We start from the raw sequence: 25,843 nt of genomic DNA on the forward strand, positions 1-25,843 counted from the left end.
CTCACTGACTAAAGAAATTCTCCATTGCTGCTGGTCAAACTCTGCCTCCGAGTGAAATCTCTGCATATGATACCATTATTGCACCTCCACGTTAGACCAGGTCCTGATATCTAAGCCCAGCTCACACAGAATTACAGAATCACAGAATGCCATGGGGTTGGACGGGACCTCTGGAGATCATCCAGTCCCACCCCCTGCCAGAGCAGGTCCCACCCAGAGCAGGTCCCACAGGAAGGCGTCCAGGTGGGGTTTGAATGTCTCCTGAGGAGGAGACTCCACCACCTCCCTGGGCAGCCTCTGCCAGGGCTCTGCCACCCTCACAGTGGAGAAGTTCCTCCTCATGTTGAGGTGGAGCTTCTCATGTTCCAGTTTGTGCCCATTTCCTCTTGTCCTGTCCCTGGGCACCACTGGAAATCGATAAAACACGTGTTTCAGGAGCAGCTTTTAACAAGCAGCATTAAGAGGAAAGGAGCCACCACCACCACCCAAGGTCCCACCACCACCCATGGTCCCACCACCATTTTCCTCCAAGAAGTCCAAGAGGAACGTCAAGGGCGCTGCTCCACGCGCTGGGCAACCACCTGGTCCTCTTGCCCAAGGTCTCCTCACACATCATGGAACCATAGAATCATGGAATGGTTTGGGTGGGAAGGGATCTTCAAAGCCCAACCACTTCCATCCAGGGACATCTCCCACCAGCCCAGGTTGCTCCAAGCCCCCTCCAACCTGCCCTTGAACCCCTCCAGGGATGGGGCAGCCACAGCTTCTCGGGGCAACCTGGGCCAGGCTCTCACCACCATCACACCAAACAAGTTCTTCCCCACATCTCATCTCCATCTCCCCTTTTCCAGTTTAAAACCAGTCTCCCCAGTCCACACCAGTTCTCCAGCCCTCCCAGCATCTCCGTGGCCTCCTCTGGCCCCGCTCCAACAGGTCCATGGGCTGCCCCAGCCCAACCTCCTCACCACGAGGCATCTCCCGGGGCTTCCATGGATGGAAGTTTCCATCTGTGATCCCTGGGAGATGTTGGGGCTTCTTCATCCTCTGCCACCCGAAATAAATCCATTTTGGGGGGAGTAGAAATGGGACCCGTGTCCTTGTTGCTCACGATTTGGCCATGTCCCCTCGTCCCTGCTCATGCCACTGGTGGTGTCACAGGGCAGACTGGAGCCCCTTTGGATTCATGTTGCCTTCCAAAATGACCTTCTCCACGGGAAGGACCAGGCTTGGGCAATTCGGACTCTATTTTGGGCTCAGAAAACCCTTTATTCTTTGCGATGCCTTTGAAAACGAGTGAGTTTTATGCCTCCTCCATACAGAACCACAGAATGATGTGGGGCTGGAAGGGACCTCTGGAGATCATCCAGTCCAACCCCCTGCCAGAGCAGGGCCACCCAGAGCAGGTCCCACAGGAACATGTCTGGGGGGGCTTTGAATGTCTCCAGAGAAGGAGACTCCACCACCTCTCTGGGCAGCCTCTGCCAGGGCTCTGCCACCCTCAAAGTGAAGAAGTTCCTCCTCATGTTGAGGTGGAGCTTCTCATGTTCCAGTTTGTGCCCATTTCCTCTTGTCCTGTCCCTGGGCACCACTGGAAAAAGACTGGCCCCATCCTCCTGACACCCACCCTTGAAGGATTTAGAGGTGTTGATCAGATCCCCCCTCAGCAGAGAGAAGCTCCAGTCCCTCATCATCTCTGTAGCCTCTGCTGTCCCCTCTCCAGCAGCTCCCTGTCCTTCTGGAACTGGGGAGCCCACAACTGGTCCCAGTGCTCCAGCTGGGGCCTCCCCAGGGCAGAGCAGAGGGGCAGGATGACCTCCCTCCACCTGCTGCTCACTCTCCTTGATGCCCCCCAAGGAGACCATTGGCCACCAGCGCACGGTGGTGGAAGACCAAGGTGGCACCTCCTTCCCCGTGAGCGAAATGGGGGTGAAACTCTCCCCGAGCTCCCCGGGATCCTGTGGTGAGCGCTCACATCCCAGGAGCATCCCTGACCTTGGTGGGGGGGCTCCAAGCCCTTCGGGGTGACTTTTTGGGGTCCACTCTTTTGGGGGTTTGCCCCAGGTCTGTTCTCACGTGTGTGTCCATCCCAGCCCAGTTCCTGTGCTAGAGAGGAGTGTGTGTGTGTGTGTGTGTGTGTCCCTCCCTCCCTCCTTCCCTCTCCCCGCTCATATTTACGAGGGAATGTGATAAATTCCGTATCGATTCCTCCGGCTGCGCTGTAAATTTTGCAAAAGATGATTAAACAGCTCAATAGACGACGTCCGCCGGCGCCGGGGCTCAATATGTTCTTGGGCCGACGTTATCGACCCCCCCCTTCTTCTCTTCTCTCCGACGGTTCCCACTCCCCGGCCACCCCGGACCAGTAATTAAAACCCGGGGAGACTGGGATTTAGGAAACCAATCATCTCGGCGGGGGGGAAGCCTCTGGCCTCCCTCCGTGCCGAGAGCAATAAAGCCCTGGAAACGACGGAGAAAGGTTCAGAGGGAGGAAGAGGAGCCTGTAGATCCCTCTCCTGGAGGGTTGGAGGCTACAAAAGCCTCTGGTGACATGATGTTTTGGGAGAATTTTAACGGCTCCGCACACCTGGAGGAGGAGGAGGAGGAGGAAAAGGGATGATGGTTCTTCCCTTTCCCTTCCCACACTTTGCAAGTGTAGAATAAGGTTTGATTTCACCCCCCCCCGGGGTATTGAGAGTTTCACCCCCATTTCGTTCCCGGGGAAGGAGTTGCCACCTTGATCTTCCACCACCGTGTGCTGGTGGCCAATGGTCTCCTGGGGGGCATCAAGAAGAGTGTGCCCAGCAGGTGGAGGGAGGTCATCCTGCCCCTCTGCTCTGCCCTGGGGAGGCCCCAGCTGGAGCACTGGGACCAGTTCTGGGCTCCCCAGTTCCAGAAGGACAGGGAACTGCTGGAGAGGGGACAGCAGAGGCTACAAAGATGATGAGGGCCTGGAGCATCTCTCTTAATGAGGAGAACCGGTGGAGTCTCCTTCTCTGGAGACATTCAAACCCACCTGGACACGTTCCTGTGGGACCTGCTCTGGGTGGCCCTGCTCTGGCAGGAGGTTGGACTGGATGATCTCCAGAGGTCCCTTCCAACCCCATGGGATTCTGTGACTCTGTGACTGGCGAGCTGTGGCCTCCTGGGGGCCCAGGAGGCAGCGCATAGGGACAGGGAAGTGGGGATGGCATCCTGAGAAGGTGACATGGCTGTTTCGCTGTGCTTGGTGGAGTTACCAGTATAAGCAAGAGCAAAACTGGGGAAACTGGGTGAGGAACAGAGGGGGTGAGGCTGGCAGAGCTCTGCTGGGCTCTGAACAGGTCTTTGCTAATGATGGATCCCCAAAAATATCCAGCCAAGGTTCAGATGCAGGGTCCACAGGGGCCATCGTGAAATGGTTTGGGTGGGAAGGGACCTTCAAGACCATCCAGGGCCACCTCCCACCAGAGCAGGTTGCTCCAAGCCCCCTCCAACCTGGCCTTGAACCCCTCCAGGGATGGGGCAGCCACAGCTTCTCGGGGCAACCTGGGCCAGGCTCTCAACCCATCCAGAGAATCATTCAGGATGGAAAAGACCCTTGGGATCATCGAGTCCAACCATCAACCCCACTCTACAAAGTTCTTCCCTACACCATATCCCCCAACCCCACATCTAAACGACTCTTAAACCCAGCCAAGGATGGTGACTCAACCACCGTCCATCTCTCCATCCATCCATCCACCACCTACTCATCCCTCCATCCGTTTCTTCCCCACATCTCAGCTCCATCTCCCCTCTTTCAATTTAAAACCCTTCCCCCTCCTCCTAGGGCTCCTCTCCCTCATCAAGAGTCCCTCCCCAGCCTTCCTGGAGCCCCCCAAACTTTAGGAGCTCCAAGGTCTCCCCGAAGCCTTCTCTTCTCCAGGCTGAACCCCCCCCAACTCCCTCAGCCCTTTGTCATCACAGAGATGCTCCAGTCCCTCATCATCCTCGTAGCCCTTGAAACGCCGATAATTTCACGCCGCAGATTTAAATCCTGACATAATAGAAGCTCCTTCTAAAAGGCAAGAGACCCCCATCATCCTCACGGAGCTGGAGACACCCCCCCCTTCCCATCCCCTTTCCTTCCTCCCGGCCCAACACGGATCGATCGTGCCCCCAGTAGCAACTGGTGAGCTCCCACCCACTCCTTCCGCACACACACCCCCTCCCCAAAAAAAGGACAAAAAAAAAAAAAAAAAAAAAACCCGATATTTATGGTGTCAGCTCAGGTCAGGAGGCTGCGAAATGTCACCCAGAGGGACAACAGAGCCGGGCCGTCGCCTCGCGGTCCGCTGGGCACACACACGCTGGCCACAAGGCCACAAGGTCCTGGAGGGGTCAAGCGAGTCGCTCAATGGGGCCACAAAAGGCCAGGGGCAAGCGGACGGGGAGGAGGGGTGGGTTTCCCTTCAAAAAAACCCCAAAAACCCCCACATTTGCTGGACAAGGGGGTGGTTGTTTTAACAGAGAGAAGAAGGGGGAGGACCAGGCCCAGTTAATGGCTTTGGCCCTGAGGGCAGGGCATAGGGGGGAAAGGGGGGGGCAAAGGAAGTGTTGGGGAGAGTAAATGGGGAGTTTGTTAAAAAAAAAAAAGGCAGGTGATGTTAAAAAAAAAAAAAAAAAGATGGGGGGGGAGTTAAAAAAAAAAGGAGGAAGGGACGGGGAGGGGGGGGAGGTTGTTCCATGTCAGCAAACAGGAGATGTCCCTCCATGTGAAAATTACCCTCACAAAGGGTAATATCTTTTCAAATCTGGATTTTTTTTCAGTGAAAGAGCCCCCCCAAGGGGGTGGGCAGAGCTCCCCCCTGAGGGGTTCGATCCCCACTTTTGAGACTTTGGGCCGATGTATTCATGGTTGGAATTATTGGGATGTGGGGGATGTCCCCTCCATTCCCCAGATTTGTCACGGGGTGGGAGGGGGACACCCCCACCCCCCTCCCGGGTCGATGCCGTGAAACCCTCGTGTCCAGCCCAACGGAGGGACGGAGAGAGAGGCCAAGGAAGGGTCTGCCACCACAAAGAGGGGGGACACCTTCCATTTCACGAGTAAATCACCAAAAGCCACCAGCATCCTGGCCTCTACCAGCCATAGTGTGGCCAGCGGGACTGGGACAGTGATGGTCCCACCAGACTGGGCACTGGGGTGGCCCCATCTCAAGGGCTGGGTCCAGTTTTGTGGGACTGGGACAGTGGTGGTCCCCCCCGGACCAAGCACTGGGGTGGCCCCATCTCGAGGGCTGGGTCCAGTTTTGGGACCCTCACGACTGGAAAGACCTTGAGGGGCTGGAGAGTGTTCAGAGAAGGGCAACGGAGCTGATGAGGAGCACAAGGAGAAGGGTCTGGAGAACTTCTGAGGGAGCTGGGGGTGTTGAGTCTGGAGAAAAGGAGGCTGAGGGGAGACCTTCTGGCTCTCTCCAACTCCCTGAAAAGAGGGTGTAGCCAGGGGGGGGTCGGTCTCTTCTCCCAAGGAACAGGCCATGGGACAAGAGGAAACGGCCTCAAGTTGCCCCAGGGGAGGTTGAGGATGGAGCTTGGGAAGAATTTCTTCCTGGAAAGGGTTGTGAAGCCTTGGCAGAGGCTGCCCAGGGCAGTGGTGGAGTCTCCATCCCTGGAGGGATTTCGGAGCCGGGCAGAGGTGGTGCTGAGGGACATGGGTCAGTGGTGGGTTTGTCAGTGGTGGGTTGATGGTTGGACTCCATGGTCTGGAAGGTCCCTCCCAACCTTCACCATTCCATGATTATATGATATATCCTCATGAGAACCATGACAGCAAAGGGCAGGTGGATGCTGTGGATGGGCTGGAGAACCAGGAGGTGGCCACGGCACATATTCTCATCAGAACCATGACAGATGCTGTGGATGGGCTGGAGAACCAGGAGGTGGCCACGGCACTTTCAGTGGGGTGACAACACCCAGGTCTTGAGAGGGGGCTTTCAAAGATGGGAGGAAGTGGGTGTCTTCAGAAAAAAATGTTATTCTGGCTTTTCCCCAGAGAAAACTCCAGGGACTGAAGATCTGCCATCACCTTCTCTCCTGACCACAACGTCCCCACGTCCCTGTGGGTGCTGTGGCCTTGGGCTGTCCCTCTGCCCTCGTGGCTACTCCATTTTAGGGCTTTTTAGAGACAGAACACCCCTCTTGAGATCCTTGAAGTCTCAAGATGGTCCCTCAAGAGCCACCCTGAGGTGAGGGGGACTCTTCCCTGCCAACACTTGGCCCACGTCCCCTCGCTCTGTCCCACCACGAAGCTTCTCCTGCCCCTTCCACCCACCACAGGAGCCATTCCTGGTCTGTGCATCCCTAACTCATGGCTCAGGAGGTGGGATCCCACCTCACTCCTCCCCCAGCCACCCCTGCCCATGTCTCCGAGCTCTCCCAGGGGCTGTCGGAGCGGTTCCTCCTGACCACCAGTGCCCTCCACACCATCCCAGCCTGGTGGGGACCTCTGGAGACCCCCCCAGTCCCACCCCCGGCCAGAGCAGGGTCACCCAGAGCAGGTTGGAGATGGGGTTTGAGCATCTCCAGAGGAGGAGACTCCACACCTTCTCTGGGCAGCCTCTTCCAAGAAAGTTTTCCTTATTTTCTCCATCCCTTGTCCTCTCCCCGGCCACCACTGGGAAGAGTCTGGCCCCATCCTCTTGCCCCCCACCCTTTAGCTGTCCCTCACCATCCATGATGTCCCCTCTCAACCTCCTCTTCTCCACCTCAGACCCTCTGGACCCCACAGGGGCCAATATTTTCCTCCGAGGACCTCCCCCATCCCACGCTCCCACATCCCCAGAGCCCCCCTTTGCCTTTTGAACCCCCTTCTCCATCAGCATCCCTGCCCAAAAACCATTTCCAATAGGTTTTCTTTTTTATATTTTCCTCATTTCTCTCCTTTTTGGGGGTTAATTTATGGCCCCGTTCTCCTGGAGAGAAGCCCTGACCCAGGAGCTCGTAGAGGGATCTCAACCTCGCCCTCCTGGTCCTTCCTCTCCGCGGCAGATAACGAGCGGACGGCGGAGATGACAATCAGGGTTCAGCAGTTTTGAACCTACAATTATTTTCTTCCCTCTCTTCTGGGGATGTTTGGCCTCGGCGGATGCTCCTCGCTGTTATCTTTTTTGTAATTTATTTTTTTATGGCTGTTTTCTTAAGGAATCAGCCCTCGGCAGCGGGCGGCTGGGGAGTGCTCGAAAGAGAAGGAACAGCATCTCGGCTTTTTGGTTCCTTCAGAGGTGTCAAGGGTGGCTCCAGAGGGAGGAGAGGAGCTGGAATGGTCATGGGAGGAGTGAGAGGGACATGGGGAGGGGACTCTTGATGAAGGAGGGGAGCCCTAAGAGGAGGGGGAAGGGTTTGACCCTGAAAGAGGGGAGATGGAGATGAGATGTGGGGAAGAAATGGAAGGATGGATGGATGGATGACAAGATGGATGGATGGAGATGGATGGATGGATGGATGGATGGATGAGGAGATGGATGGATGAGGAGATGGATGGATGGATGGAGATGGATGGATGGATGGATGGATGGAGATGGAAGGATGGATGGATGGATGCATTGAGACCCTGGCCCAGGTTGCCCCGAGCAGCTGTGGCTGCCCCATCCCTGGAGGGGTTCAAGGCCAGGGTGGAGGAGGTTTGGAGCAACCTGCTCTGGTGGGAGGTGTCCCTGGATGGAACTGGATGGGCTTTAAGGTCCCTTCCCACCCAAACCATTCCTGTGATTCCATAATTCTATGAAGAGACCAACTCCACCTCTCTCCAACTCCCTGAAAGGAGGGTGTAGCCAGGGGGGGTCGGTCTCTTCTCCCAAGGAACAGGCCATGGGACAAGAGGAAACGGCCTCAAGTTGCCCCAGGGGAGGTTGAGGATGGAGCTTGGGAAGAATTTCTTCCTGGAAAGGGTTGTGAAGCCTTGGCAGAGGCTGCCCAGGGCAGTGGTGGAGTCCCCATCCCTGGAGGGATTTCGGTGCCGGGCAGAGGTGGTGCTGAGGGACATGGGTCAGTGGTGGGTTTGTCAGTGGTGGGTTGATGGTTGGCCTCCATGACCTGGAAGGTCCCTTCCAACCTCCACCATCCCATGATTCTATGAAATCTGGGGGGAAGGAGAACTCCCCTGACCCACTCTGGGGTCTGGAGAACATCTTGCACCCTGGGCAGATGCAGCTGATTTCACAGCACCATCAGATGGAGACAGAGGTTCCACAGACCCAGGTTCTGGGTAAGAGCAGAACAGGGACACAAATGTCATCCCAATAAAGAGGGTAAATATAAAAAAAACCCCTGTTGCCATGGCAGCACATCCTTATTCTGTCAGCTAAATGCATCTTCTTCTTTACCTCCACTGGTGTTGATGAGCTTTTTCCTCATTAAGACACTCAACCATCACAATAGGTTGCCCAGAGAGGTTGGGCAACGTCCATCCTTGGTGGTTTTTGCTGGACAAAGCCCAGTTTGAGTTGGTGACTCAAGCCTGGTTTGGCCTCACACCTCACCCTGCTTTGAACAGGAGGGTTGGACTAGAGACCTCCTGATGTCTCTTCCAACCCAAAGGATGCTATAAACCCCATGAATTTTAGTCTTTTTAGTACCAGAGAACGTTGGAAGAGATCCTTCAGATCACAGAATCACAGAATCACATGGGGTTGGCAGGGACCTCTGGAGATCATCCAGTCCCACCCCCTGCCAGAGCAGGGCCACCCACAGCAGGTCCCACAGGAACGTGTCCAGGTGGGGTTTGAATGTCTCCAGAGAAGGAGACTCCACCACCTCCCTGGGCAGACTCTGCCAGGGCTCTGCCACCCTCACAGTGGAGAAGTTCCTCCTCATGTTTAGGTGGAACTTCTTATGTTCAAGTTTGTGCCCATTTCCTCTTGTCCTGTCCCTGGGCACCACTGGAAAAAGCCTGGCCCCATCCTCCTGACACCCACCCTTGAAGGATTTAGAGGTGTTGATCAGATCCCCCCTCAGCCTTCTCTTCTCCAGACTAAAAAGACCCAAGTCCCTCAGCCTTTCCTCAGCAGAGAGATGCTCCAGGCCCCTCATCATCCTCACAGCCTCTGCTGTCCCCTCTCCAGCAGTTCCCTGTCCTTCTGGAACTGGGGAGCCCAGAACTGGTCCCAGTGCTCCAGCTGGGGCCTCCCCAGGGCAGAGCAGAGGGGCAGGATGACCTCCCTCCACTTGGTGGCCACGCTCTTCATGATGGCCCTCAAGAGACCATTTGCCTTCTTGGCCACCAGAGCACGTTGCTGGCTCCTGGGCATCCTGTTGTCCACCAGGACTCCCAGGTGTCACAGAATCATAGAATCATTCCGGTTGGAAGAGACCCTTGGGATCATCAAGTCCAACCATCAACCCCGCTCTACAAAGTTCTCCCCTACACCATATCCCCCAACACCACATCTAAACAACTCTTAAACACGTCCAGGGATGGTGACTCAACCACCTCCCTGGGCAGCCTGTTCCAGTCTCTGACCACTCTTTCTGTGAAAAATTCTTGTCCATCCATAGATATCTCTACGGGTCTGTAATTTAGCACCAGGAGCTCCAAAGAGACACCAGTAGAGCAGGATCCAGGAGAAGAAGGGCTCCGGGATCTATCCAGGAGGACCAATAACCACCCGAGCTCCTTTCTCCCAATTCCCCCAGGAGTCTTGCAACGCCAAGAAGCCGAGTCTCAAGGTGGGGACCATCATCTCCCCAGTTCCTTGCCTACTGAGCAGATCCATCCCCAGTTAAGTGGAGGCTCTTGATTCCACATCGCATGGGTACGTAAGAGAGGAACAGGTCAACGATAAATCCCATCTAACCCCAAGAATGGAAGAGTGTGGTCCTTGCCTGAGCCTGAGCGTTGTGTGGGTCAGACCCACCACCCCAAAAGTGGGTCGGAGCTACGGAACTCACCTCCATCCAGCAGCAGCTTGACCGTCAGGTAGTCATCGGCCAGGACGGCGTAGTGGAGGGCCGTGCAGCCCTTGAAGTTGGCTCGGATGTTCAAGCGGTTGTTGAAGTCGTCCTCCCTGGTCACCAGGACTGGAAGAGGGGGAAGAAGAAGGAAAACTAAGCTCATTGGAACAAAGTAAAGAACTCTTGGAAGCTTCTTAAAAGCCTGGTGGCCTTTTCTAGGAGATCATCAGGACCCCGGTGGGGGTTTCTGGTGGCTGTCGTCTCCACCCCACTGAGCTGCAGGGGAGATGAAGACAACATGGTTTCCACAAACCCCAGTCACTGCCTTTCCTCAGGCAGGGGAGGAGGAGGAGGTTGGAGGAAGCCCAAGAGAAGACCTCTCAGCCTTGTTCCAACCCTCTTCGCCTTCAAAGGGTTCAACACAAGGAAGCCATACAGAGACTTCTGTGCCCCGAGAAGCTGTGGCTGCCCCATCCCTGGAGGGGTTCAAGGGCAGGTTGGAGGGGGCTTGGAGCAACCTGCTCTGGTGGGAGGTGTCCCTGGATGGTCTTGAAGGTCCCTTTGCACCCAAACCATCCTGTGATTCCATGATTCTATGATTTATGCCTTTTTTCCCCCTCTTTTCCTGTCCAGAAGGGCCAGAGAACAACCATTCAATGCTTCCTCCCCACCATCTTCCTCCTCCAGCCACAACACGACCCCAGGAGCCTGCCCCGAAGCCCCAACCAAGAGAGAAGAACCAGGGAGGCTGAAGGGACACCAGCACAGTGGGTCCTGAGGACCAGAGCCAGCTGGGAACGTCCATGGATCTCCTGGGAGTCACACCAAGCTTCCCGCATCACACCGCTCTCATTGTGCCCATTTCACAGACTCACAGAAGGATCTGGAGTTGGCAGGGACCTCTGCAGACCCCCCCAGTCCCACCCCCGGCCAGAGCAGGGTCACCCAGAGCAGGTTGGAGATGGTGTTTGAGCATCTCCAGAGGAGGAGACTCCACATCTTCTCTAAGGAGCCTCTTCCAAGAAGGTTTTCCTTATTTTCTCCATCCCAGTTTGTGCCCGTTGCCCCTTGTCCTGTCCCCGGCCACCACTGAGAAGAGTCTGGCCCCATCCTCCTTGACACCCACTCCTCCAGGAGCTGCCTCCTCCGCTTCCCCAAACCATTCAAGAAGTTGCCATTTAAAGCAGGAACTCGTCTAAAACCACTTTTCATTTGTGCCCTGAAAAGTCATTGGGGTCAACGAGCTCCGAGCACGAGGTTGTCTACCTCCATGTCTCCATGTCTACCTCCTCACCACCCTTGGGCTGCTCTTGAAACCAACTCTTTTGGGGAATTTTGAGTTTTTATCTCATGTTTCCCCACCCACAGGTACCATGTGCTCCAGGAGGGTTATTCCTCAGCCCCACCAGGATGGAAATAATTCATAATAACCCATTTCACCCACTCAGGAGAAAACCTGGAATCCCCTGAGCAACAAGGTTTGGTGACACCAGACCCAGAAATTGTGACGTTTCTTTGAAAAGAAACCAAGGCTGATTAATTATAATTTTCTCAAGCTGATTAATTAGGCGTTTTTCCCTTCCCTTGAGTGCTGATACTGAAGGCCAACATGCAGGGACACCCGAAGAAAGGGCAAACCCCACCACTTGTGGTTGTGGGGCTGAGCAACGGTGGGCCAAGGGACTCCCAGGAGGAGAGGAGAAGGATGGTGGGGTGAGACAGACACACCCAAACACCCAATCCTCCAGATCTGGTGCAAAATCAGAGGTTGGACCACAAAAAAACCTGGAAGAACAGGGAATACATGAAATTAAAGTGATGTACAGAGGGCAACCAGCTCGGTGGAAAAAGACCTGGGAGTCCTGGTGGGCAACAAGTTGCCCAGGAGCCACCACTGTGCCCTGGTGGCCAACATGGTCAATGGTCTCTTGGGGGGCATCAAGAAGAGCGTTTCTCCTGGGGGGCATCAAGAAGAACATGGAGAACCTCAAGGGAGGTCATCCTGCCCCTCTGCCCTGCCCTGGGGAGGCCCCAGCTGGAGCACTGGGACCAGTTCTGGGCTCCCCAGTTCCAGAAGGAAAGGGAACTGCTGGAGAGGGGACAGCGGAGGCTGCGAGGATGATGAGGGGCCTGGAGCATCTCTCTGCTGAGGAAATGTTGGGGTTTGAGCCCTTCACTCAAGTCATCGGCGAGTGGAAGAGTGGAAAAACCAGCGGCTCTTTTTAGGTATTGAAGGAAATAACAAAAGCAGGTGCTGATGGGCCAGGGGGGGAGATTTAGGGGAGCAGAGATAAAAGCATCTTCACAAAACCAGTCCTGAGATCAGAATCCTGGTCTAAAGCCAGGCCAGATGGACAATCACAGCCACCAAAGACGTCAAGGAGATGCTGTCATAAGGGCATGGAGCTGTTGGAGAGGGGCCAGAGGAGGCCATGGAGATGCTGGGAGGGCTGGAGCCCCTCTGCTGGGAGGGGGGGCTGAGAGAGTTGGGGGGGTTCAGCCTGGAGAAGAGAAGGCTCCGGGGAGACCTTGGAGCCCCTTCCAGTCCCTCAAGGGGCTCCAGGAAAGCTGGGGAGGGACTCTGGATGAGGGAGGGGAGCCCTAGGAGGAGGGGGAAGGGTTTTAAGGGAAAAGAAGGAAGATTGAGGTGAGATGTGGGGAAGAACTTGTTTGGTGGGAGGGTGGTGAGAGCCTGGCCCAGGTTGCCCCGAGAAGCTGTGGCTGCCCCATCCCTGGAGGGGTTCAAGGCCAGGTTGGAGGGGGCTTGGAGCAATTTGCTCTGGTGGGAGGTGTCCCTGGATGGAACTGGGTGGGCTTTAAGGTCCCTTCCCACCCAAACCATCCTGTTATTCCTTGACTCTATCACTCAGAGATGTGGGATTTGACAGGAACCACATTTTCTATCTGATTTTTGAGGAACAGGAGAATTTCATGGCTGTTCCAGAGCTGATGGAGAATTACCCACCTCTCACTAACTAGTGCCAGGCCCGGCCACAGCCCATCTCCTCAGCTTGGGGGGATGAGGAAGGCCCCCAAACACACAACCCATCATGTAGCCTGAGGGATGAGGGGGTCTGGAACGTGATATCTCCTCTTGAATGAAAGTTGCCCAACCTGTGGAGCAAATCCTGCCCTTGAAATCATGGAATGGTGGAGGTTGGAAGGGACCTTCCAGACCATGGAGTCCAACCATCAACCCAACACCGACAAACCCACCACTGACTCATGTCCCTCAGCACCACCTCTGCCCGGTTTTGAAGTCCCTCTAGGGCTGGTGACTCCACCACTGCCCAGGGCAACCCCTTCCAAGGCTTCCCAACCCTTTCCAGGAGGAAATTCTTCCCAAACTCCATCCTCAACCTCCTGGGGGGCAACTTGAGGCCGTTTCCTCTTGTCCCGAGGTGGGATTATAACCAAAACTCATCACCTCCACCTTCAGGGACTCGAAGGCCTCGGAGCACCCCAACACCTTGTCCCATCAACCAAGAGAACCCCCAACGTGGTCTCCTCCTTCCCTCTAAGAGCCTCCCACAGCTTGAGAAGTTGAGAAGACGCAACCGCTTTAACGAATACCTCTAACGAACCCCAGCACCTCCGGGGAAGATCAATTAACCCCCCTGGGCTCCTTCCCCTTTCCCCGGGGTTCTTTTCTCCAAACGCAGGACTATGTATATTTATTTATTTGTCGTCATTTCCTACCCAGGGAGGAGCAGGATAATGAACTGCGTGCGTCAGGGAAGATGAATCTGAGATACTAGGGAGCAGCGCGGTAAAGAGATTAAAGTGTTATTATTGTTGAGGGTGGTTTTGTGTTTTTTTTTTTGGTTTTTTTTTTTTTTTTTTTTTTTTCTCTCCCCCCACGGTCTGCCGTGACAGCTCGGCCGTCATCCGTAAAAAATGTCTGGGAGAGAGATAATCATCGGAAACTCAATAAAGCGTCAGGGGAAGCCTCGTCCTCCATCCATCACCGGGGTGCCTGGAAATTTTCAGGCCCTTCTGTCTCCCTTCCTGCCATCCATATAAATGTCTGTAATATATTTTGCGCGCGGGGCCACGTTCGCTCGAGCGGAGGCCGCTCCCCGGTCGGATGTTTTTGATGAAATAACACACACCAAAAAAAAAAAAAAAAAAAAAAAAAAAAAAAAAAAAGAAGAAAAAAAAAAAAAAAAAAAAAGTCTTGCTGGGTTGGAGGCCCAACGAAAAACAAAGGCAGTTTTCTCCCTCGCTCCTTTTTTTTTTTGTTTAAAAAAACCCCACGACTGAATTTATTCTTTTTAATAAAAGGCGTCAAGCAAAGAATTAATGCAACTTCTTACGGAGTGGCTTTATCTTCTCCTCGCTCTTCCCCCCCCAAAAAAAATATGCAGAGGGACGAAGGCAGACAAAAACAATTAACTTTACGGGGTTGATACCACTTTGTCTTAAATAAAGTCTGTGCTCGTGCGTTAGGGGTTGACACTCCATTGCCTTTTTTTTTTTGTTTAAAAAAACCCCACGACTGAATTTATTCTTTTTAATAAAAGGCGTCAAGCAAAGAATTAATGCAACTTCTTACGGAGTGGCTTTATCTTCTCCTCGCTCTTCCCCCCCCAAAAAAAATATGCAGAGGGACGAAGGCAGACAAAAACAATTAACTTTACGGGGTTGATACCACTTTGTCTTAAATAAAGTCTGTGCTCGTGCGTTAGGGGTTGACACTCACGGGCTCATTTTTTAATGTTTTTGTGGATTATTATTATTTTTTTTCATGTATTTTGCATCGGAGGCTCACGCGCTCTGATGGATGGGGGTGGGATCTTGCTCCCACCCAGGAGTGGGTCCAGGGCAGGGGCTGAAGGGGATGGAGAGGGACAAGAGCTTTTAAAAATATAAATAATGCCCCTGTCACCCCCGTCCACGCATGATTCATCTTCTCAACTCCACCTGGGGTTTAGGAAAGGTTCAAATATCGCACCTTCCTTGGGCTTTATAAAGATTTGGGCTCTTAGGAGCCATGGATAATGTCATCAGGGGGTTTGGGTTCTCCAGGACAACTGGTCCTCACGACTGGAAAGATCTTCAGGGGTTGGAGCGTGTCCAGAGAAGGGCAACGGAGCTGGGGAGGGGTCTGGAGCACAAGGAGAAGGGTCTGGAGAACTTCTGAGGGAGCTGGGGGTGTTGAGCCTGGAGAAAAGGAGGCTGAGGGGAGACCTTCTGGCTCTCTCCAACTCCCTGAAAGGAGGGGGTAGCCATAGGGGGTTGGTCTCTTCTCCCAAGGAACGATGACCAAGAGGAAATGGCCTCAAGTTGCCCCAGGGGAGGTTGAGGATGAAAATTGGGAAGAATTTCCTCCTGGAAAGGGCTGTGAAGCCTTGGCAGAGGCTGCCCAGGGCAGTGGTGGAGTCTCCATCCCTGGAGGGATTTGGGAGCCGGGCAGAGGTGGTGCTGAGGGACATGGGTCAGTGGTGGGTTTGTCAGTGTTGGGTTGATGGTTGGACTCCACGGTCTGGAAGGTCCCTTCCAGCCTCCACCATTCCATGATTCTACGATTCTATGACCATTCCTCATCAACATCTACAGAACATTTTCTCTCCTGTTCAGACACACACTCACCCAATTACTCAGCATTTCAATGAAAGCTGAAGGTGGCTCCAAAAAAAAAAACCCAAACCACCCCATAACCGAGGTCAAATTCCCATTTCAACGCCAGGAAACCAAATTTTTGGGACCTGAAAAGCCAATGTAGGTGCCAGCACGCCAACGAGATTACCTTCCAAAGAGTGGAGGCCTTTCTCCTTGGCGGTCTCGTAGACGTTGCTGAAATCGTCGCCCAGGTTGGGATCGGCGTTAGCTGCGAGGAGGATCTTCACCACACTGCAGGAAAAGAGACCAAAAATCAGGGTAGGGGGAGAAGGGGAGTGACCCAAGACCTTCAGAGGATGAGGAGGGACTCGGAAAAACCCTCCTCCTCCTCCAACATTCCCAGCGAGGGAAGGAAAGTTAAACCAACAACTGTGATGGAACATTTCAACAAAATACAACCAAACCAGATGTTGAAACCAATGAGATGTGGGTGGCACTTGGGGTGACCAGATTTTGAAACCCAATGAGATGTGGGTGGCACTTGGGGTGACACTGCAGGGATGGCCCCACCAAGAAGACCTGGAGATAAGGACCTCCTCATCCATAGAGCATGAGTCCTGCTCCCAGCCCACCGGGGAGGGGAGCCATGGGAGGAGGGGGAAGGGTCCCACCAAGAAGACCTGGACATGAGGACCTCCTCATCCATGCTCCCAGCCCACCAGGGAGGGGAGCCATGGGAGGAGGGGGAAGGGTTTGACCCTGAAAGAGGGGAGATGGAGCTGAGATTTGGGGAAGAACTTGTTTGGTGGGAGGGTGGTGAGAGCCTGGCCCAGGTTGCCCCGAGAAGTTGTTGCTGCCCCATCCCTGGAGGGGTTCAAGGCCAAGTTGGAGGGGGCTTGGAGCAACCTGGTCTGGTGGGAGGTGTCCCTGGATGGAACTGGATGGGTTTTAAGGTCCCTTCCCACCCAAACCATCCTGACATCATCCATGATGACATCCCCATAACGTTCTAAGTCTGCATCAGTGGTGGAAACCATCCCCAGCTCCAGTAGGAGGTAGAGCTTGGCTCCAAGGTTGTCCCTGACGTCCCCATAACGTTCTAAGTCTGGATCAGTGGTGGAAACCGTCCCCAGCTCCAGTTGGAGGTAGAGCTTGGCTCCAAGGTTGTCCCTACTCCTGCAAAAAGGAAGATTCTGGCAATGCTCTTCACGTTAAGGGAAGCCAAACAAATCAGTGTGGTTACTCCTCCTTTTGGGATGCCATCTCCACAGCCTCCTCCTCCACCCCACCGAGATGTGCAGCAGGGGCTGGAAGGGCCCTCTCCACTCCGAGGTTTCAGCATTGACTCCAGCAGCCCCTCTGCATCGATGCAGCTCATGGAAACCCCCCAGAAAAGGTATCTCCTGCACCCACATTGGCTGGGAGACACGGCTGGTCTCTCCTTGCCTCACCAGATGAAGCCCCAACCTCAGCATCTTATAGAATCATGGAATGGTGGAGGTTGGAAGGGACCTTCTAGACCATGGAGTCCAACCATCAACCCACCACTCACAAACCCACCACTGACCCATGTCCCTCAGCACCACGTCTGCCCGGCTCCCAAATCCCTCCAGGGATGGAGACTCCACCACTGCCCTGGGCAGCCTCTGCCAAGGCTTCACAACCCTTTCCAGGAGGAAATTCTTCCCAAGCTCCATCCTCAACCTCCCCTGGGGCAACTTGAGGCTGTTTCCTCTTAATCCTTGGGAGAAGAGACCGACCCCCCCTGGCTACACCCTCCTTTCAGGGAGTTGGAGAGAGCCAGAAGGTCTCCCCTCAGCCTCCTCTTCTCCAGGCTCAACACCCCCAGCTCCCTCAGAAGTTCTCCAGACCCTTCTCCTCGTGCTCCAGACCCCTCACCAGCTCCGTTGCCCTTCGCTTCAAGACTAAACCTCAACGACACTTAATGAAATGGGGTTCTGGAAGAAAACCATTTGGCTGCTGAGTGAAATCCAGTCAAATCTCCGTCTCTGAGAACCAGACCATCCCTATGAAATCATAGAATCATAGAATCATAGAATTGCCCAGGCCGGAAGGGACCTCCAAAGGCCATCCAGTCCCACCCCCCCGCAGTCAGCAGGGACACCCCCAACTAGACCAGGTTGCCCAGGGCCTCGTCGAGCCTCTCCTTGAATATCTCCAGGGAAGGGGCCTCAACCACCTCCCTGGGCAACCTGTTCCAGTGCTCCACCACCCTCACAGTGAAGAACCCTCTCCTCATCTCCAGTCTAAATCTGTTCCCCTCCAGCTTGAAGCCATTAGCCTTCCTGTAGGTCCCCTTCAGGTACTGGAAGGGGCTCCAAGGTCTCCCCGGAGCCTCCTCTTCTCCAGGCTGAACAACCCCAGCTCCCTCAGCCTGTCCTCGGAGCAGAGGTGCTCCATCCCCCTGATCATCCTTGTGGCCCTCCTCTGGACCCTCTCCATCAGGTCCATGTCCTTCTTATACTGAGGGCTCCAGACCTGCACACAATACTCCAGGTGAGGTCTCACCAGAGCAGAGTAAAGTGGCAGAATCCCCTCTCTGGACCTGCTGGCAACGCTTCTTTTGATGCGGCCCAGGATGGGATTGACCTTCTGGGCTGCAAGTTCTCTGGACCTGCTCATGTCCAGCTTCTCCTCCACCAGCACCCCCAAGTCCCTTTCCTCAGGGCTGCTTTCCAATCCCTCACCCCCTAGTTTGTATTGGTGGCTTCGTGGACGTTCTCCACCTCTGCTCTCGAACCCAAACCCTCATCAGGGCAAGAATTAGATTTCTGGCCGCTTCTGAAAGCAGCTCAAAGGTTTTAAGTGAATTCTTTATATTTATATATTTTTTTTTTCCCCCCCAGGGTTCCAGCTTTCCATGACAACTAGACAGTAACTGGTTAGTTAGCATTCATCGCCGGTGACGGGGCTGAGGGGGGTGACAGGGACCAGGCCTGACTGACACGTCTCTCCAGGCTCTGTCTTGTCAAGTCCCATTTGGGATTTGACTCAAGCTCCTCTCCCATTTACCCCATAAATGCATTAAGGGAAGAAAAGGTGGTTATTTTATTCTTTGAATATGGTAGAAGAGGCCAGTTCCTCACCGGCACTGGGTCGCTCTTCACCACGTGGAGGGTCACCTCCAGTGAGCAAAGCACCAGGAGACCCTTCACCATCAGGAGACCCTTCACCATCTCCCGTGGGAGCACACGGAGCTCATGAATATCTGTATTTTAACAATTTGTTCAAAAATATTTGAGATGAAACGGGAAGAACTTGTTTGGTGGGAGGGTGGTGAGAGCCTGGCCCAGGTTGCCCCGGGAAACTGTGGCTGCCCCATCCCTGGAGGGGTTCAAGGGCAGGTTGGAGGGGGCTTGGAGCAACCTGGGCTGGTGGGAGGTGTCCCCGGATGGAACTGGATGGGCTTGAAGGTCCCTTCCCACTTAAACCATCCCATGATTCCATGATTTTATGAGCAGCTCAGGGTTTGGAGGAGACACAGTGGCCAGTTTGGAGGCAGTTGGCCAGTGTGGAAGTGGCCGCCCCACAACCAGGAATGATGGAGCTCCGTGTCCATCCCAGCTCAGGAGCTACCCCACAACCATGAACCATGGAGCTCCATGTCCATCCCAGCTCAGGAGCTGAGGAGCACCCAGGGGGAGGTGTCAGGCAGGAGGTTGGAAAGAAATTCCAAGAAATTCCAATCTCCAGGCTCCAGGGAGCCTGGAGAAGAGATGGCTCCAGGGAGACATTGGAGCCTGGAGAAGAGAAGGCTCCGGGGAGACCTTGGAGCTCCTTCCAGTCCCTCAGTGGTGGGGGGGCTCCAGGAGAGATGGGGAGGGACTCCTGATGAGGGAGGGGAGCCATGGGAGGAGGGGGAAGGGTTTGACCCTGAAAGAGGGGAGATGGAGCTGAGATGTGGGGAAGAACTTGTTTGGTGGGAGGGTGGTGAGAGCCTGGCCCAGGTTGCCCCGAGAAGCTGTGGCTGCCCCATCCCTGGAGGGGGTCAAGGGCAGGTTGGAGGGGGCTTGGGGCAACCTGGGCTGGTGGGAGGTGTCCCTGGATGGATCTGGATGGGCTTGAAGGTCCCTTCCCACCCAAACCATTCCTTGGTTCTGTGATTCTATGCACCGTGGATCAGCAGAAGTAGAGGTGCCACAGCCCAGCTTTCTACCTGGGAAAGTTCTAGCAGAGGTCACTCATCTGGGAAAGTTCTTCTGGAAGACCCAGTGCTGGATTCCTCTGGAGGCATCCTGCATCTCCAGCACTTGGTGCCCAGGTCAGCCCAGGCAGCGAGAGAACTACCTCAGAGATCTTGGAGATCACTAAGAAGAGCAGGAGATGCAGGATGGAGTGTGGTGGGGCAGGTAGTGCCCTATACCCCTATGAGGTCTGTGTTGATGTCCTTAATGCTCCTAGAGATGGACATCGACTGAAGAGAAGCTATCATTAACGCAACGTGCCTCAATTAAGCCTTTGATTACCCTGTCCCAGCAGTGGATTTACTGTGATTCTTTCATCAGGGCTTCCAGTGCCTCCACCAGCAACCCAGGTCTTTCTGATCACTCAAGCCCTGATAAGAAGAGGTTCTGATACGGTCAACCCACCCTTCTTGGACCTCATGGCCATCAACACCCGAGAGGTCCATCTACTCCAGTGTTAGCTGACAGGCTGTGATCTATTTTAAGATCCATGCATCTTCCTCATTTTAAGAGAAACGATCCCAAATCCCAGTGTAGGACTTCAATCCACAACCTTGAAGCCCAGGGGTGAAGGTTGGGTATCAAATGAGTCACACGGTAACACACAAGGACTTGTCATTTCCTTGGTACCTCCATCCATCTTCCCTCACTCTTAGAATCATGAAATGGTGGAGGTTGGAAGGGACCTTTCAGATCGTGGAGTCCAACCATCAACCCACCACTGACAAACCCACCACTGACCCATGTCCCTCAGCACCACCTCTGCCCAGCTTTGAAGACCCTCCGGGGATGGTGACTCCACCACTGCCCTGGGCAGCCTCTGCCAAGGCTTCACAACCCTTTCCAGGAGGAAATTGCTCCCAAGCTCCATCCTCAACCTCCCCTGGGGCAACTCGAGGCCGTTTCCTCTTGTCCCATGGCCTGTTCCTTGGGAGAAGAGACCGACCCCCCCTGGCTACACCCTCCTTTCAGGGAGTTGGAGAGAGCCAGAAGGTCTCCCCTCAGCCTCCTTTTCTCCAGGCTCAACACCCCCAGCTCCCTCAGAAGTTCTCCAGACCCTTCTCCTTGTGCTCCAGACCCCTCACCAGCTCCCTCAGCCACTCCTCGCAAGCCTTCTCCTCCAGAAGGTCACCACCAACGCTGGACGCAAGGTGGTCTAGGAGAGAAAGCAGGAGGTGATGACACCAGAACTGCTCTACTTTATTAAAAACCCTTCACACCATGTCCCCCCCCAAGGGATAAGAAACATTTCCTTGGCTCTTACAACATCTGGGAGGCTCCAGCAGAAGAAGCACCGATTTCATCTCTTACTGGCAAAACCTGGTGGCCCCCAAGCGAATAACAACGCGCGGCACGTTCAGCCTCCCCCCTCCAACCATCCTTCAACCTCATCTCCTGCTTTTGGGACGTGCCTTGTCCCCTCCAGGCACTTCTGCCCCCGCCAGACTCTTCCTGGAACGGGGAATATCGATCCCACCTATCCAATTTGCAGGGAAATGGGACACTTGAAGCCAATTAGCCCTCAGGAAAGGTAACGGCGCCATCAAAACAGAGAGTCACCGCGCCCATGGGCGTAAAAGGACATGGACATGATCAGAATAAGCAAAGGACTCTCAAAATCAGGGGACAGTCACAAAGCAGGGTTGGAAATCTGGGTGAAAATCTCAGTTTTCCATGGGAGGAAGAGGTGCAACCACTTCCCAGTTCACCTGGTGGTCGTGAGGGTCATAGAATCATGGTTTGGGTGGGAAGGGACCTTCAAGACCATTTGGTTCCATCCAGGGACACCTCCCACCAGAGCAGGTTGCTCCAAGCCCTCTCCAACCTGGCCTTGAACCCCTCCAGGGATGGGGCAGCCACAGCTTCTCGGGGCAACCTGGGCCAGGCTCTCACCACCCTCAGGTCAATGGAGGAGGCTCTGGTGAAGGTGCTAGAGAAGGCAGATGGCATCTTTCTCTCTGGCACCAACTCAGATCTCAGTTATTAATAGAGGTGGGGGTTAAACGGAGGTTTTCTAGCCCATATATCTCCGATTTTTGTCCTTTTGTTGGGGGTGTTGGGGCAGAACATCTCACACCAGGTACCTCTAAGGAGGAGGATGCCAAGGAGAGGATGAGCTGGTCCAGGAGAAGGCAGAGCTTCCCTCCATAACCCGCCTGTGCTCTACAAGCCCAAGTTTTAATTTGCTGATCAAGTTTTCATTAGATAAGAGGCTGAGCCCCTTCATCAGCACGAATATAAATCCTAATCGACCCCGGTGATGACTCAAGGGGGACGCTGAACCAAAGTTCTCCAGGAGGCTCAACGGATTGGGGAAAGTTCTTTCTGCCAAAATATTGTTAAATAAATAAATACATACCTACAACACACCCGTTCCGTGGTGGTTTATTATTAGAATCATGGGATGGTGGAGGTTGGAAGGGACCTTCCATGGAGTCCAACCATCAGCCCACCACTGACAAACCCACCACTGACCCATGTCCCTCAGCACCACCTCTGCCCGGCTCCAAAATCCCTCCAGGGCTGGCGACTCCACCACTGCCCTGGGCAGCCTCTGCCAAGGCTTCACAGCCCTTTCCAGGAGGAAATTGCTCCCAAGCTCCATCCTCAACCTTCCCTGGGACAACTTGAGGCCGTTTCCTCTTGTCCTACCATGTGCTGAGGACAAAGGTCTCGAGACAAGGACACACCAAGGATATATCACAGAACCACAGTATGATTGAGGTGGGGAGGGACCTCTGGAGACCCCCTAGTCCAACCCCCTGCCTGAGCAGGGCCACCCAGAGCAGGTCCCACAGGAACATGTCCAGGGGGGCAGCACCCAACACAGGAGGGAGAACATTGGAGATTAAAGGGTGGGACTTCTCAGCAGGAGATCATCCCAGAACCATTTCCTAGACACAGATGACCAGCAGGAACATCTCTGAGGCTTCCCCCCATCTCCAGGGGTGGGAGGGATGAGCAACTAAGAGGCACCGAAGGGTCTGGGAGGAGATGCATGGAGCTAACAGGCATGGATGTGCCTCCAACAATGACAAAACTCCTTGGCCAACTCCCTTGGAGGAGTCCATAGCTCCCCCAGAATCACAGAATGAGATGGGGTTGGAAGCGACTTCTGGAGATCATCCAGTCCAACCCCCTGCCAGAGCAGGGCCACCCAGAGCAGGTCCCACAGGAATGTGTCCAGGAGGGATTTGAATGTCTCCAGAGAAGGAGACTCCACCACCTCTCTGGACAGCCTCTTCCAGGGCTCTGCCACCCTCAAAGTGAAGAAGTTCCTCCTCATGTTGAGGTGGAACTTCTTATGTTCAAGTTGGTGCCCATTTCCTCTTGTCCTGTCCCTGGGCACCACTGGAAAAAGACTGGCCCCATCCTCCTGACACCCACCCTTGAAGGATTTATAAGTACTTGAAAGCCAACACCCCGGGTTGTAGGACCAAACCCTCAAAAACCTCCTGAAAGCCCCGTTCGACTCCTCAGCTCTTTGAGAGGTGGTGCCCAGGTGCTTCCAAAGGCATCCAGATATTTCTCCAGCTGCAGACGGCTCGGAAGGAGTCACCTGAAGTGAAAGGAGTGATAAAAAACCCAACTCCCAGGGACCAGATGGATGTACCTAATAGAGGTGACGAGACGGCACCAGTCCATCATGTCATCGCCCATGGACAGAAGAACAGCTCCAGACCCATCACCCTTCCCTGGGAAGTCTCAGAACCTCCCCCAGAAGGATATTACTCCCTAAATATACTGTTATTATCCAGATAAAACATCTCCATGGCACCTTGAACACACAAAGTGTAGGTACAAGGGAAAGAGGCACAAGCCCTCTCCTTATGGAGAGACGGATGGAGGAGGACAGGCTGGAAGAGGAGGAGGAGGAGAAGGGGCAGGACCATGGTGGGACAAGCACCCCAGGTTCTGGTTCTACGCAAGAGCTTCTGACACACCGCTCTTGCCACCTACGTGGTGGAGTTGGAGAAAAAAAAGGAGAGTTGAGAGACAGGGAGGAGTCACTTCTTCTACTTGGCATTCCATGCAGGAAGGGGTTGAGAAGCAAAGGTGAAGGAAGACAAAGAGATCCAGGTGTGAAGATGGAGGGAGAAGGAGGAAGGGTGGGAGAGAAGGCAAAGACACCAAAAGGAAATAGAGGAGAGATGTTGGGAACAGTGGAGAAGAATCAGAGGATTGTTTAGGTTGGAGAGGACCGTTCAGATCGTGGAGTCCAACCATCAACCCAACACGGACAAACCCACCACTGACCCATGTCCCTCAGCACCACCTCTGCCCGGCTCCCAAATCCCTCCAGGGATGGGGACTCCACCACTGCCCTGGGCAGCCTCTGCCAAGGATTCACAGCCATTTCCAGGAAGAAATTCTTCCCAAGCTCCATCCTCAACCTCCCCTGGGGCAACTTGAGGCCGTTTCCTCTTGTCCCAAGGCCTGTTCCTTGGGAGAAGAGACCAACCCCCCCCCGGCTACACCCTCCTTTCAGAGAGTTGGAGAGAGGTGGGGTTGGTCTCTTCATGGAATCATGCAATCACTGGATGGTTTGGGTGGGATAGGACCTTAAAGCCCATCCAGTTCCATCCAGGGACACCTCCCACCAGACCAGGTTGCTCCAAGCCCCCTCCAACCTGCCCTTGAACCCCTCCAGGGATGGGGCAGCCACAGCTTCTCGGGGCAACCTGAGTCCTGCTGCTTCATCCAGCTCAAGGTAGAAGCAGCTCCCAGGAACACGGGTTCTTGTTCCTTCAGGGGCTTTGGAGGACAAGAGGAAACAGCCTCAAGTTGCCCCAGGGGAGGTTGAGGATGGAGCTTGGGAAGAATTTCCTCCTGGAAAGGGTTGTGAAGCCTTGGCAGAGGCTGCCCAGGGCAGTGGTGGAGTCACCATCCCTGGAGGGACTTCAAAGCTGGGCAGAGGTGGTGCTGAGGGACACGGGTCAGTGGTGGGTTGCTCATCGTTGAGTTGATGGACCCAACCATCGTTGGGTTGATGGTTTCTTGGGTTTATTTCTGCTGAAAGAACCAAAAATACAAGAGGTGCTGAATGCAGAGAAGGTCCTTACACCCCAAATGGACAGACCCTTGGTGAGCTATGGGCCCCACCGTTTTGGGTTTTTAACCCATGACAGCTCCGTTGCCCATTTTAACAAAGTCACAACCCCCACAGAGCTCTGGGGAAGCATTTAATTAAAGCTTAATTGCTATGAAGATGTTAAACACGCCAAGCTGGACGGGGGCAGCCGAGAGAAGACTCTAAACCCTCCCTTTTTGAAACCCCGTGTCTTTCCAGGAGAATTAAGCCACCCATTTCCAAAATCGGGTCCGGAAATCCCAAAAAAGGGAAAATAAAACGGAGCAGGAGCCACCACGGCTGGAAAAATTAAATAAGGAGGGAAGGTGGGGGGTGTCTTATTCTTCTGACGACGCAACACTGTATATAATCCATAAAATTATAGTTCCACCTTGTTATTTTCGGGTCAAAACTACATCCCCGCCCCATGGAGCGCGTTCGATTTGGAGTAAAATCCCCCAGAAATGGGAAATCACGGCGTAAACACCCCCTTGGCTGGGGGAAACGCTGTCACAGCTGGTGGGTCTTCAGCCCACAACCCCCCCAACCCCCCCAAGAAGCTGTTTTATCCCAAGGATTTGGGGCTGGACTCTCTCCCCCCCTCCCCGGGGAGAAAAAGAGCCATAAAGGAATCTCTTCACACTTGGGGAAGGGTCTGAGAGAAGAAGCCAACGAATAAAGAAGAATAAAGAAGAATAAATGAATAAAAGGAACGTAATTTCTTCAACGACGTTATGATATCGTCTAAATTGCCTTAATGAAGTGGTTTTACAATAAAAAGAGCAGAATTAGACCCCAGATCAAAGTGTTTGGCCACTTCTTTTTAGAGGGGTGGGGGCAACCCCCTGGTCCCAGCCCAGGGTGGGGATGGAGGGATGAGGAGCAGCCCCATGAGGAGAAGGATTTGGGGGAGTTGGGGTGGGGGGAAAAGCTGGGGGTGGGGTGGGAACATGGGGTGGTAGCCCCAAAAAGCCCCCCACATCCTGGGCTACATCCCCAGCAGGGCCGAGGGGGGGGTTCTGCCCCTCTGCTCCACTCTGGAGACCCCCCCTCACCCAGTGCTGCCTCCAGCTCTGGGGCCACCACCATCAGGAGG

The 25,843-nt window shown here is 54.3% G+C and overlaps 1 protein-coding gene across 1 annotated transcript in view; it reads right to left on the reverse strand.

The window, feature by feature from the left end:
• Positions 1-25,843, reverse strand: part of LOC106896529 (caseinolytic peptidase B protein homolog) — a gene marked incomplete at its 3' end in the record, with an annotated part of 110,457 nt that overhangs the window by 39,373 nt on the left and 45,241 nt on the right. The window contains exons 4-5 of the mRNA XM_014956607.1: positions 15,659-15,762; positions 9,907-10,035 (exon numbers count right to left, since the gene is read on the reverse strand). Of these exons, the coding sequence (XP_014812093.1) occupies positions 9,907-10,035; positions 15,659-15,762 (233 nt within the window). The remainder of the gene's footprint in view (positions 1-9,906; positions 10,036-15,658; positions 15,763-25,843) is intronic.

This window comes from Calidris pugnax, unplaced genomic scaffold, assembly GCF_001431845.1.
Source record: "Calidris pugnax isolate Ruff unplaced genomic scaffold, ASM143184v1 scaffold313, whole genome shotgun sequence".
Taxonomy (NCBI): Eukaryota; Metazoa; Chordata; class Aves; order Charadriiformes; family Scolopacidae; genus Calidris; species Calidris pugnax.